The sequence below is a fragment of the Bufo bufo genome, chromosome 5 (genome assembly GCF_905171765.1).
Source record: "Bufo bufo chromosome 5, aBufBuf1.1, whole genome shotgun sequence".
Taxonomy (NCBI): domain Eukaryota; kingdom Metazoa; phylum Chordata; class Amphibia; order Anura; family Bufonidae; genus Bufo; species Bufo bufo.
The window spans coordinates 231,106,177-231,121,165 of record NC_053393.1 but is presented as its reverse complement, the minus strand read 5'-3'; the positions used below and the strand labels follow the sequence as shown (position 1 = coordinate 231,121,165).

At 40.9% G+C, this 14,989-nt stretch overlaps 1 protein-coding gene across 3 annotated transcripts in view; it reads left to right on the top strand.

Annotated features, from left to right (window-relative positions):
- The window catches only part of ELMO1 (engulfment and cell motility 1), a 548,072-nt gene that overhangs the window by 418,760 nt on the left and 114,323 nt on the right, over positions 1-14,989 (top strand). For all 3 annotated transcript variants that reach the window (XM_040433269.1, XM_040433270.1, XM_040433271.1), the window contains one exon: positions 14,464-14,627. In XM_040433269.1, the coding sequence (XP_040289203.1) occupies positions 14,464-14,627 (164 nt within the window). The remainder of the gene's footprint in view (positions 1-14,463; positions 14,628-14,989) is intronic.

The following is a 14,989-nucleotide window of genomic DNA, read 5'->3' as shown; positions in this document are numbered from 1 at the left end:
AGCGGTTTAAAATAAGCCTGTGCCTTTTTGGATTCTGTATAATGTACATTCTTGAAGACAGCAGACCAGGTAAAACACTGTCCTTCAAACACGAAAAAGCCAAGAAAAAAATCCTTTCTCTTCCTCAGTTGGAACCTGTGTAGGCAGAGCTTCCATTAAGGAAGCTCAATCAGTCTTGTATAGAATTGATGCTGACATTATCTCATTGTTACAAGGCATATCCTCAACGTCCTCTGTGTTCACATTACTGTCAAGAATGAGATTCCATATTATGCATTCCCTATCAGCTGTCCAATTATTTTAAAGATCCTGTCTACATGACCTGAGATGTACCTATCTGCAGAATTGTTTTTTTTCTTGGTAATGACTTGTTTCGTCCATTTTCTTTTGGGTTTGAGTTATCGCGTATTTGTGTAATCACTGACTCATATAAGATTGGCTTGCCCATTACATTTTGTTGCATACATTTTGAGATTTTCTTGCTTCTACATAATTGTACTGCATCACTTCATCACTGGAATTACTGGGTCTTACAAATCATATATCACTGCCTGCCGCTTGGTCAAATTGAACTTGAGGAACAGGTATTTTGGTCAACTTCAGTATCTAGGTAAATATTTTAGGCCTCTTTCACATCTGCGGCACAGCTATCTGGATCTGGCATTCCCAGATAGTGCCGCATACCTGCTGGCCCTATTGACTATAATGGGATTAGGTGGAGATATGGCCGCTACAGACAAATACTTATGTATGCCAGGATTCAGCCAGACAAAAAACGTTCCTGTGCCGGAGCTAGCCCGAAACAGTGGCAGCGGGGTATTGAACCCCCAATGATCAGATATTGATGGCCTATCCTGAGGAAAGCTCATCAGTCGTAAATTCCTGGACAAGCCCTTTAGAGGGTTGATGCAGTGATTGATGTGAAAAATGAAGATCAGACCTCAAACAGTACATGACAATCTCTTTCTAACAAAGCTAGAACCAGCCCTGTACCTCACATGGATCCAGAGATCTCCCCATTCACTGGTCCGATTGTTCTGCTAGATTTCAGGCTGGCAGCACAGTAGGTGGGCCGTTTCTGTTGTAGTTCTCTCCCTGTAACTGCACAGCCTCTAGCAACATATATGGCTGGTGGCAGTGCGACCACCTGTCAGGTAGACAGAGAAATAATGAAAAGAACAAACAGCAGGATACCTTCTATTGCTAAATATTTTATGACATGCAATTACAAAAGTATTCAGATGCAGGTGCTGGTTTGAAAATGTAGAATCTTTTTCATGGCACAGTCCCTTTAATAATAAATAAAAATCATAGTGGCAAAACAAGGCAAGTGAGCAGTACACTATAAATGAGCTAACAGACTATAGTGCAAATGTACTACCATCACTACTTTGGTGTAACCTAAGGCAATACACTGCAGAATATTGAGTTTAAGAAATCAGCAGGTTTGTAAGGCTCCTTGTCCAGTTCCAAGGGAATTTAAAGTTATCCATAGGCCGCTTTCAGACGAGTTGCATACTGCGGACTCACAGCGTATAAGGGCACTTGCACATGACCGTATGCCCTCCGAGATATACGGTCCGTGAGTGGGCCATATGTCCCGGAGCACCATTGATCGTGCGCACGGGAGCACACAGTATCATAGATTACAATGATGCTGTGCACGTCGGGGCACCCGCGGTGCTATTGTCCCGCACTCATTTAAAGAAAAGGCTTCTGTCTTGCCACCTTACCCCACAGCCCAGATATATGAAGAAAATGGGATATTGTTGTCATGCAGTACAAAACCAGAAATAGCCATAAATTATTTCACCTATTGTAATGTTGCTGTAGTTCTATTGGCAACCTCCCAGACCAATTTTTTATTGTATTTTATAAATTTTTGAGGGACATCCAGTTCTTGGTAATGTCGTTGTCATGCAATTTTATCCACTTTCTGATGACCATCTTTACTGTGTTCCATGTTATATCTAATGTCTTGGAATTTTTTTGTACCCTTCTTCTGACTGATACCTTTCAACCCTTTGATGTATTGTAAACTGTTTATGGACCATGGCTTTTTATGTAAAATGCAACTAAGAAAATGTCAAGAAAATCCCACTAGAACAGCTGAACTTTAAATGGGGTTAATCAGAATCACTTTAAGGGATACCGGAGGTTTTTTCGTTTTTGCGTCCTTATTTTTCTTCCCTATTTTCCGTGAGCCATAACTTTTTTATTTTTCTGGCTGTATGAGGGCTTATTTTTTGTGGGGAAAGTTGTACTTTCTAATGCCACCATTAATTGTGGCATAAAAAATTGTGAGAATGGGGTGGAATTTGCAAAAAAACGCAATCCCTCCACCGTTTTACGGGTTTTGTTCCTACGGCATTTTGTTTACGGCAAAACTGACCCATGCCCTTCATTCTGAGTCAGTACGATTACAATGGTACTCCATAATGTATAGGTTCTTTATGTCTAAATAGTGTAAAAATTAATTTTAACTTTGAGAATTTTTATTTTTATTTTTTTATATCACCATATTCTGACCCCCATAACTTTTTATACTTATGTCTACTGAGCTGTTTAGGGGCTAATTTTTTGCGGAACAATCTGTACTTTTAATTGATACCATTTTGGAGTATGCGTGACTTTTTGATCACATTTTATAAAAATTTTGTGGTAAGAGAAGCAATGAAAAAATTGCAAATCTGCTATTTTGACCCTTTTTTTCCGTTACACCATTTGCCGTATTGGAATTTTAGTATGGGCATTTTCGGTCGGGGTGATACATTTTTTTAACATTTTTTTTTTTTTGTGATGATTATTTGCCTCATATATGAGCTTATTACATTATTATTATTATTATTATTATTATAATATTTATTTTTTTGTTTATCAGGTATTTATTATTAGCTTATTTTGCTCACTTTTGCTCATTTTTTATCCTGGCCTGAATCTGGTGGCTAAAATAAGAATTGCAGTTTGAATACTGTTAGCTTACTCAGTAAACCTACCAGTATTCAATGCAACTACCTATGCCCGGATTAGACACACGGGGCATAGGTAGCAAGTACGGAAGCGCGAGCATTTAAATGAGCAAAAACCCAGAAGCTTGCGCTTCCGTACTTGCTACCTATGCCCCGTGTGTCTAATCCGGGCATAGGTAGCAAGTACGGAAGGGCGAGCTTCCGGGTTTTTGCGCATTTAAATGCTTTAGATGCCATGATCAAGTGAGATCACGGCATCTAAAGCATTTAATTACCGTTATCGGCATTATTGCCGGTCACGGTAATTAGCCGCAGGTCTCTGCTGTATGAAACAGCAGAGATCTGCCAGCCATGACGTCCGCTGCACGTGCCAGCGGGCGTCATGTTTACACATCGCACCAGCGCCGTACATGTACGGTGCTGGTAGCCTAAGGGATAAATGATGACAGCTGTGTACTGACTGCTGTTTATTAAATGTGATTGGCTAATTCTTAACACAAAACATCCCCACTTATAAGAGGGTGTTCACACTTATGCAGCTACATTATTTTAGTTTTGTTGTTTTTATTTCCTCCCACTTCATTATTCCAGCTTGTTTTTCAATGGAATTGTACAGATTATGGGTCACATTAATGCATAAGAAGCCCTAACACAAGTTGTAGGTCTGAACTTTAAATGGTTTACCAAGTCCCTTGAGGTATTTACTGTTATTTCACACTGTGCAAACCCATCATTTTCCTAGAAATGTAGTGGCTAACAAGTGGGCAAAAACTTCACAGGAACGTGACGTATACAGGTGAAACTCGAAAAATTTGAATATTGTGCAAAAGTCCATTTATTTCAGTAATGCAAATTAAAAAGAATTGCATTAATGCAGCTTAGAATTTGAATTTTGTGAAAAGGTTGAATATTCTAGGCTCAAAGTGTCACACTGTAGTCAGCTAATTAATCCATATCCCCTGAGCAAAGGGTACCTCAAAATTGTGACTTTGGGGTTTCATAAGCTGTAAGCCGTAATCATCCAAATTATAACAAATAAAGGCTTGAAATATCTCGCTTTGCATGTAATGAGTCTCTCATATGTTAGTTTCACCTTTTAAGTTGCATTACTGAAATAAATGAACTTTGCATGATATTCAAATTTTTTGACTTTCACCTGTAGAATACAGCCACTTGTAGCTTCAACTACCAATCTGGTAATATTTTTCATTCACGGTTTTATTTAATATTGGTCTGTACGTATCCTCTTTCCTGAAAAAGTCTAGATGCTAAAACTGTAACTAGGAACATTTGGGGAATGTATTTTAAGTAGGTATTAAAACATAGATGCATTATTAATCGTATGATTATGTTTCACACCATCTGTTTATATAACCAAGAGTTTCTATGTCACAGATTGGCATATTTTAATTTATTCATTGCTTAGTTTTACAGTAGCAAAATGTACGAACTAGCATACTTAAAGTGTGACTGTGATTTCAGTTTATTTTTAATATGGTACATGGATGTTAAAGGATAACTGTCATATTTTCACTCAAAATTAAATTTTTATATATGTTGTTGCTGCTGTGGTGATAATCCATAATCACTAATTATTGTGTTCACATACCACTTGTTTAATAAGATTCTGTCCATAGCAACCGCTCCTCACAAGACTTCTTTCTAACTATCTTCTCAAGACGGCTGCCGATGCTCTTACCCTGAGGCTAAGACCTCCCTCCATAACTACCCAGAATTCATTCGGCTCATCTCGGGAACGCGCAGCCTCACTCCAGCCAATCGGCTTCTTCCAGACTTAAACACGCCCTCTTCCTCCTGAGTAGTTATTTGCAAATTTTTATCACGAATATCTGCACTATGCCGGTCCGACGGGAGCGCGCACGCAGTGTCCGGGACTGCCCACTACTACGTCCTTTGTCTTCTGTTTATAGAAGATAGGAGACAGAGGACACCTGGCAACGCTGTTTTAGCCGCACCACTGAAATGCCTGGGGGAGGAAAGAACATGCTGCAATTACTAGGTAATTCAATACCTATACGAAATACATGAAAAATATGACAGTTATCCTTTAAGCATTTTTATGATATACTTTATTAGGGAAAATTATAATTTTTTACTAGAAAACGAGGTGTAACTAAAAGGGAAGAGAAAAAAGAACTAGATTGTCAGCACTTAACCCACAGTAGGTATACATCAACATAGTACACTTATTGTCATCAGTAAGCGCTGCCTCCCTCTTCCATGTTAGTTACTGAGGAGAGAGCAGAACAGGACTGGCAGTACATATTTAGAAATGTAGTACAATTCCTGTCAGCACTAAGCTAAGCCTCTCGGCCCATTCCTCTTTCCTGCACTCAGTAACTAACAAAGAAGCACAGGGAAGAGAGAAATTCACAGAGATGCCAGCGGTCAGCTCTGACTGCAAGTGACATAGGCAAGGAGCACATATAGGGAGGCAGGAACTGAGGTAGTGAGATAAGAGACGGGCTGGGGAGCCTGCATTTGTATGTTCTACAGTCATCTTCAGTGGTCAGTACGACGCTGAAGACAAACTGCTTAGCAACATTAAGTTGCAGCATTGCTAAGGAGACTCTTTACATTGTGTTTTCTAGTATATATAAGTACCTTTCCGTAATAAAGCATGTTGCAAAAATGCTTAACATCCCTGTCCCTAAACAATATTGTAAATAATCCTGAGTGACAGTTACAGTTTAAAAATAGGCAACACATGGCACTTGGTAGAGCTGTTTAACTTTTTGAGGCATGTGACATTAATATACTGTGTGTGTATATAATATACTCCAAAACGAAATTCACTGCACTCTAAGGAATACAGTGCAGGTTGCGTCCCGGCAACAGCGAGTGGCAGGAGATCTGTGAGACTGACAACACGTGGTTTGATCTGACAGGTTTTCCTTGTGGATCAATAGGTGTCTGTGTTGTGTCTGGTAATGGCCACACCCCTTGCCTCCAGGTGTTGCTTATGTGGTCATTTAACCTTCCTTAGTTATAGTTGCTTCTCCCACTATGCTGTGCGGCTTATAGCTTCTGTGCCTGTGGATTGTTTGGGGTTGGATCTCGGCTGAGTTCCTGGTGCTTCCATAGCCTCTTTGAAGTTAAGTCTTTCCTTTCCCTTTTGTATTTTATTTGGGTTCTGTGTGTTGCATTTCCCTATTGTTTATATTAGGCCCGAAGTAGACTCCTGTTCGTCCTTCCTTTTGGAAGAACGGATAGTCTCGTCCCTGCCATTAGTACCTATAGAGCTAGATAGGACTCTAGGTATTCCTGCGTATGAACTCACCTACCTTTGGGGTCTGTTCATACTGGTAGTCAGTCAGGATTTTGTTTAGGGTTTTCTCTAGGAGCTGTCCATCTGATTCCCTGTTTTCCCCTTCCCTTCTATGCTTGGTGTGGTGTTTCCCTCCCACACCGAAGTGTGACAATCTGTTTCCACAACACCTAAAGCACTGAACTCTGTTCTACTTAACTACAGACATCTTGGGAGAGGACACACACTGAGCACTCCCCCTAGGGTTAGTTGAGAAGGAACTCAGGCTTTTGAACCCTCTTAATAATGGGGAACCACATCATGAACATATGCATCATAACACTCTAGGTCCATCTATCTATATAAGATATAAAGAAAATATTTTGTCCGATATATAGGGGAAATAACACATTTTTAGTATATTAAAGGGTTTCTACCACTTCGTTTTCACATAATTAGCTTTCAGACACTAGCGATCCGCTAGTGTCTGCTCTACCAAACCATCCTAATATAATAGCTTATTGTGCAGCCGTTTCGCTAAAAAACTAACTTATATTGATATGCTAATGAGCCTCTAGGTGCTATGGGGGCGTCATTAGCACCTAGAGGCTCGGTCTACCTTCACAAAATGCCGTTGCCCAGCGCATCCCTACAGCCCGCCCATCTCCTCCGGAATGCGATCCTCCCTGTGAGCCAGCGGACGAATTCTCGCGCATGCGACGTGCGCGTCTGTCTTCGGCGCATGCGCAGTGAATGTCTGACCGCTCCCTGCTCAGACATCTCCACTGCGCCTGTGCCGATGACGTCATAGTGCTCCGAGGAACAGGCGCAGTGGAGATGTCTGTGCAGGGAGCGGTCAGACATTAACTGCGCATGCGTCGAAGACAGACACGCACGGCGCATGCGCGAGAATTCGTCCGCTGGCTCACAGGAAGGATCGCATTCCGGAGGAGATGGGCGGGCTGGAGGGACGCGCTGGGCGGCGGCATTTTGTGAAGGTAGACCGAGCCTCTAGGTGCTAATGACGCCCCCATAGCACCTAGAGGCTCATTAGCATATCAATATAAGTTAGTTTTTTTGCGAAACGGCTGCACAATAAGCTATTATATTAGGATTGTTTGGTAGAGCAGACACTAGCGGAAAGCTAATTATGTGAAAACGAAGTGGTAGAAACCCTTTAAGTCAAGAATTCAGAATTTCAGGTTCCAATTTGTCTTATGTGTGCCTTATTTTTTGTCTAGTGAAACAAAAATTAACAACATACCTATTATGACTCACAAATAAACTTCCCTTCACTGAACAAGGCTGTCATGTTCAATTCTAAATTGGGTTTTCTTAACACAGTCCACTGACTTTACGCGGACGCTATATTTTGCCTGGGGCTTTGTCAGAAATCAGAGAAATAATTAAATGCTAGCTAACCATGGATTCAATTAACCAATAAGAAAGTTTATATAGATTGTCACAGAAAATCTCTCTGCACAGGAAGAGGGCTTTGTGTAGTACAGTCACTTTTGCACTGGCTTATCTCACCCCAGGGCTATACAGTGCTGCAAAATAAAACTATACGAATACGTATGACTCATTATTGTGGCTGGGTTTAAATGATCGAGTTACACTCTACACTAATCAAAGTTAGGGATATTTGGGTTTCAGGTGAAATTTATGGAAAATGTAAAAAGTTCATGCTACAGTGATATTATATCATGAAAGTAGGGCATTTAAGTAGTAGCATGCAATGGTGATTTCCTCATCTCAAACAACTTATTGAAACAAAAGCCAACAACAGTGGTGGGTATAACCCCAACAAAAAATGTCAATGTCTCAATAACTTGTCATGTGGCCTTGAGCATCAATTACAGCTTGACAATAACATCTCATAATGTGCACAAGTCGACTTATTGTCTGCTGAGGCATGGCATCCCACGCTTCTTGAAGGGCGGCCCTCAGGTCTTTGAGGTTCTGGGATACAGAGTTACGAGCCTCTACATGGCAACTCAGCTGATCCCATAGGTTTTCAATGGTATTCAGGTCTAGAGAAAGTGCAGGCCACTCCATTTGAGGTACCCCAGTCTCCAGCAGCCGTTCCCTAATGATGCAACCTTGATGAGCTGGTGCATTGTCGCCCATGAAGTTGAAATTAGGCCTGTGTTGTTCATGCAGAGGCACAATGACTGGATTATTGATGTTTTTCAAGTAGTATGGGCTTGTCACTGTACCATTCATAAAGTGTAGGGTAGTTCTATATTGACTAGACACACCTGGCCACACTATAACACCACCACCACCAAATAATCGTCTTGTGACAACAGTGGCTGATGCATAGCGCTCTCCTTGACATCTCCAACATTGTTGGTGGCCATAATTTCTGCTCAGCGTGAATTGACTTTCATTAGTGAACAGCACTGAGGGCCACTGGTCCCTCGTCCAACGTAGATGCTCCCTGGCCCATGTGCAAGGCAATGACGTCTGTGTCTGGTGGTATTGTCAGGAACCCTTGCAGGTCATCTAGCACGCAGAGTACACTGATGTAAACGGTTTTGAATGGTCAGTGTGACACCTGGGTGCCTTTCACCTCCCTTAAATGTGCCTGGAGTTGTGTGGCATTCATCATCCAGTTCTGCAGGGCATTGTTCACAATGAAGCGGTCATCAGTGTGGGATGTGGCCAAAGGACATCCACTTTTATTCCTTTCTATGACTATTCTAGTCTCTCTGTATCTCTGTTGCAACCTGCTGATGACACTCTGTGACACTCTAAGCTCAGCAGCCACTTCTGTCTGAGAACATCCTGCCTGTTGATCAGTTGTTAGGTGTCATCTTGGTCTCATGATGTCAAAATGTGAACAGCATGATGAGGAGGACTGTTTAAATACCAATTCTAATTGAACCAAGAAATTTATTGTTTTATGGATCAAACACCTGTTGTGAATTTTGCAATTAATCTCTTTGTTAGAGAACAGCAAGTTGTGCAAAAAGTACTGAAACATTGAACAGTTGGAGATTTGGATTCACAAGTTTAGAGAAGTTCACATTAAAGGGAACCTGTCACCGGGATTTTGGGTATAGAGCTGAGGACATGGGTTGCTTGATGGCCGCTAGCACATCCGCAATACCCAGTACGCAAAGCTCTGTGTGCTTTTATTGTGTAAAAAAAACTATTTGATACATATGCAAATTAACATAAAAGAGTCATATCTTACTTGTGTGACCAGAGAAAAGTCATATTTTCAAGCTCTGACTCATCTCAGGTTAATTTGCATATGTATCAAATCAGTTTTTTTACACAATAAAAGCACACAGAGCTATGGGGACTGGGTATTGCGGATGTGCTAGCGGCCATCGAGCAACCCATGTCCTCAGCTCTATACCCAAAATCCCGGTAACAGGTTCCCTTTAAGTTCACCTGTAAAGGTTAGGTTTCACCCACAAGCCAAATATCGATAACTTTTTGGGAGTAGTGTATGTCGGATGAGATTGTTGTCTACCTTAGGAATACATCCCAAATGGTTTTTTCTCAAAAATTGTTGGAATTCGGAGAGCATTAAGTAACCAATAACAGAATATGACATGTTGGTTGGATAAAAAATATATTTTAAAGTTTTAGTTTTAATATCACATTATCAAATTGCATGATTATAAAAGTCATTGCACCCAGAGCTCACTTGCAGATAGTCTACAAAGAAGATCATTAGAGATCTGTATGTCATATCAGTAAGTATACTATACGGTTTAGAGGCACATCCTGGGTAGGTTCTCTATTAACCTGAATTTTCATGTACTACATGTGAAACATTGGATGGGTTATGCACCTGGATTGCTAAAAGCAATCTTAGAATAATTTTCACAGTGGATGTTATCTTTTGTTATTATGTATTGTTCTTAAAGTGAGTCTGTCACCTCCAAAATTGGTTTTACATTAAGCATAACGCCACATAGGGTAGGTTATAACCAAATGTATCTAAAATCTGTTCCTCTTATCCTGAGAAATGCTTTTTTTTATTTTATGAAAATAATGTTGTTGGTGCACCAGTAACGCCCCCTAGTGACTCTCCCTCTTGGCTGATTGACAGTTCCTGCGAGTTCAGAGCTGTTACCGATGATGCAGGGAAAGGCAGGTGCCTGAAATGAAGTGGCCATACCCATGCTGACCTAAAACCATACTTCCATAAAAATTAAACAAACCATTTCTCAGGATTAAAAGTCCCTTTAGACGGGACAATACAGCAGGCGATTGTTGGGAAGGAAGCATTCCTTCCTGGCAATCACCTGCTCCTCAACAGAGGAAACCGCTGCATTTACATGCAACAATGTCCTCCACACTATGGGTAGGAGCAATCGCTAATGCCATCACTCTTCACCATACAGACTTGTTTACACAGCACGATCTGCTGCTGGCAAACAACGATTTTTGTGTCCACACAAATGGTCTATAACCCGAATTGGGTTAATCGGGTCTTTTCGGCCCCTTTACACCACCAGATAATTGCTAATGAGTGTTCCTATGAATGCTCGCTAGCAATCTGACAGATTCTAGACCCTTGTAAAGATTTTCATGAGAAAGGTTTGGTTATGTTTTGAGACACCTCCCTACATGGCAGTCTACTTACTTTGAAACTGCTTTTGGGGATGACAGATTCCCTTTAAAGAAAGAAATGTAGAAATGCATACATAAAATTCTCAGGATTTCCTTTCCCAGTATGTATAATTTGAATTCTGATGTTTTAGTCAAATAGGTCTTAGGAGATTAGCCATTGCCTTACACCTTCTTGCAAACCGTTTCTAGCTGTTAGGCACAGATATTTAGCAGTACCTCTTTCTGGAAGGCATTCCAGAAATAGGTACTGCACCCATTCCTGATTGGTCATACCTTCTTATCATACGAGACACTAAAGACAGTCTGTCACCACATTTTGACGTCCCCAGCTAATATCAGTGTTGTATAGCTGGCAGAATCCTTAGGCCTCCTGCACATGACATTTTTTTTTCCCCGTTTACTGGCCGTTTTTTGCATTCCGTATACGGTCCGTATACGGAACAATTCATTTCAATGGTTCCGCAAAAAAAAAAACAGAATGTACTCCGTGTGCATTCCATTTCCGTTTTCCCGTTCCGTTTAAACATAGAACATGTCCTATTATTGCCCAGCAAATCACGTTCCGTGGCTCCATTCAAGTCAATGGGTCCTCAAAAAAAACGGAACACATACGGAAATGCATCCGTATGTCTTCTGTTTCCGTTCCGTTTTTTGCGGAACCATCTATTGAAAATGTTATGCCCAGCCCAATTTTATCTATGTAATTACTGTATACTGTATATGACATACGGAAAAACGGAACAGAAACGGAAATACAACGGAAACAAAAAACGGAACAACGGATCCGTGAAAAACGGACCGCAAAACACTGAAAAAGCCATACGGTCGTGTGCAGGAGGCCTTATTCTGAAGATGTAATCACCTTTGTGAAACCCACCTTCTAAGAGGAAGTCCTGATGCTTCCTCCTAATAATGTGCATATGCAGATAGAAAGTACTGGTATACACCATCTCAGCCAGCGTGGGGCATAGTGCTGAAAAAGTGTGCTTACATGTACAACTCAGAACCTTCTCAAACAAATAGCTGAGGAATGCAAGTTTTACTAAACCAACAGATATTTGTAATCAGTGTCTACACACAATTCATTATTTTTGGCAGTTTGATGGAATGGTTACAGGTGGTGACAGATTCACTTTAATGTGGTACAAGACACGTGCACCAGAATTATGGTGTATTTTGATAAGTAATTCTCCCCCATTATATAAAGCAGACATGGATATAATACTATTAGAGTAGATAAAGATGAAATGACGCATACATATTTAACATTAGGAATAAATTAATATTTATTAATCTGTCATCTCCAAAATCTGTTTACATATCCTTATTGTACAACTCCGGCCCGCTAATCATGAGAAATGCTTTTCAGTGCACCTTAAGCACGGCCGCTCCATTTGGGGCACCATTGCTCAGCTGCATCTCTGCCCAGCATCTTAGAGTTCAGAGCCAGTAGCAATGGCGCAGGGGAAGCAAGGTGAAGTAATCAGCTCTGTCTACTACACATTGGATGGAGCGGTATGGTTCTGGCACCAGAGCTTATTGTATATTGATGGCCCACTATGATCAAGTTCATCAAGTCCAGACAAATGGCTATCCCCATTGCCCACTACTTTAGCTCATATATCTCCAGTTACAAAGGCCGTTCTATACTAAGAAGTATTGTTCCCGATAAAGCATCACACAGCTGTACAATGAGTCTTTGCAGTCCAAAAGTACTGAGCTATCAAGGACTTTGTGTGCAGCTTTACATCCTCCTGCACATGGCTCTAGTATGACCACTGTAAATGCTGGGCGGACTTCAGTTGACAAAGAAGGGAGAAATGTTTTCTCTTCTTCTTTAATGTTTTTTTTTTTTATCAATAGTTCCACCTAAATGGGCATCAAGAAAACATTGTTAATGACATTAGGTGTTTATTACCTTTAACCAGCATCCACTGATTACTAGTTATATTGGTATAGTATCAGTAGGCACCATAAGGTAAACCAGTGGTGACTACATGCGGTATGTAGTAGAACTTTGCGTGTCACAATTGTTAAATGACATTTAACGAGGACCTGTTACCAAAAAATGCAGAGCAATCTGACAGCACCATGTTATAGAGCAGGAGAAGCCGAGCAGATTGATATATAGTTTTGGGGGAAAATATTTATTGATACTGTAATTTCTACATTAATATCTATGCTTTTTCTACCTTCTGTGAACCCCATCGGTACAGGAGGGAGGAGTTATCAGTGTGTGTATAAGTGTACATAGCGAGATAGCTGTCAGTCACTGATAACACCTCCCTCCTGTACCGATAGCACCTCACAGGGCTGCAGATGTAAATGTAAAATGTATATTTCAATCGGCTCAGCTTCTCCTGCTCTGTAACATGGTACTTTCAGATTGTATTAAATTTTTTAGTGACAGGTTCTCTTTTAAACTATTCCATTGGTAGACCGAAGATTTGGAATGATGATTTCTGTAGAGCGGACAGAGTTTTTAAATTCAACCTTTAAAATAGTTAAAGCTTTGTTCACTAACATCATGGGGTAAAGGGGTATTCCCATCTTAATGATCACTGTTAAATCTGTTAATGATTTGACAGTGATAATTTTTCTAAATACATTTTATTAACCAATTCCCACCCTTTTTGAGAAAATAAGTCCCCTCTTACCTGATGTTGTCTTTCGTCTCCCCTGGTTACGGCCACCTCTCCTGTCGAATGCAGCCAGGCCGCGCTTGCGCAGAAGACTGAAGATTCTCTCCCGGCCAGGCCGCGCAATGTCCTGAACGCCGCCGCGCATGCGCCATGATGACTTCTTCCTGGCCAGTATAGTACAGAGCCGCGAACGCGTACGCCGGCTTTGTACTATGCAGGCCAGGAATAAGTCACCATGGCGCATGCGCGGCGTGCGTGCGCGTTCAGGACATTGCGCGGCCCAGCCGGGAGAAAAACTTCAGTCTTCTGCGCAAGCGCGGCCTGGACGGGAGAAGATGTCACTCAAGCCCAGCCGAATCCAGGAAGTGGACGTCGTGCTGGACGAAGGTAAGTATTAAAACTGAAGATGGGAATACCCCTTTAAGTATACAGCATCAATGACAGTGCCTTCATGATCATTTGTGATCTTCGACTGAGCTTTCCTGGTCTACTTTTCCAATTTTTTTATGATGACATTGACAGGTTTCCGTCAGATATCTATTTTCTTTTTACTGGATAGATGCCAACACTATTTAAATATTGTGGTTGAATTGTGCATTGGGGGCATCTAGTGGAACTGGCCAGTGGTAATTAAACTAGCATTTCCATATATAGATACAGCCCATGGAGTTGTGTTGTTTCTGGAAAATCTGATACATTTTTCTAATCTGAAACAATCCTTTCTTGTTTGAGATCACCCACTGCATAGTCACCATCTGCTAGGTGTTTGGTCTCCAAATCCGGAATGTACATTGTTTCCTAATCATGTGGTTTTAAATCTAGAATTGACACTCGAACAAAATAATGCTAAACTGAGAAACTGAAGGGACCGCTTTTAAAAATCTGGTCGACATGCTCGATGTAATCGAATTCATACAGTAAACCACATGTGTTTGACTGAGGACAACCACCTGGTACTTATCATTTGTCAATTATTTGTTTCTAATAGGTTATGCAAGTTGTAAAAGAACAAATCATGAGAGCACTCACAAACAAACCAAGTTCTCTGGACCAGTTCAAGAGTAGACTTCAGAACCTCAGCTACACAGAAATCTTGAAAATACGTCAATCGGAGAGAATGAATCAGGAGGATTTCCAGTCTCGTCCTATACTGTAAGTAATCCGTTTCTGTAATGCTGATAGCCTGTAGAGCATGAACAGTGCAAATGTATAATTACATTCAGTACGACTTGTTAAACCAGGCACTATGCCATGTAGGATTAGCTCAGATGAATGTAGTGATACCTTTAACTTGATGATCAGTTGCTTCATTATGAATAAAAAGTGTTCAATCCTTATGCAAATGAGCAGTTAAGTGCACTGAGGATGGACCCAAGCCACTCTGTGCACTCCTGCTTCCTCTTCCAGTCCCTTCTTCTCGTTTTTCTCCTTTTCTGAAATTATGCTCCTGGCATGTTGTCAAAATGCGGAATATAAATTTCTAATTAAACGGGGGACCTGTTCATAGGTATTTA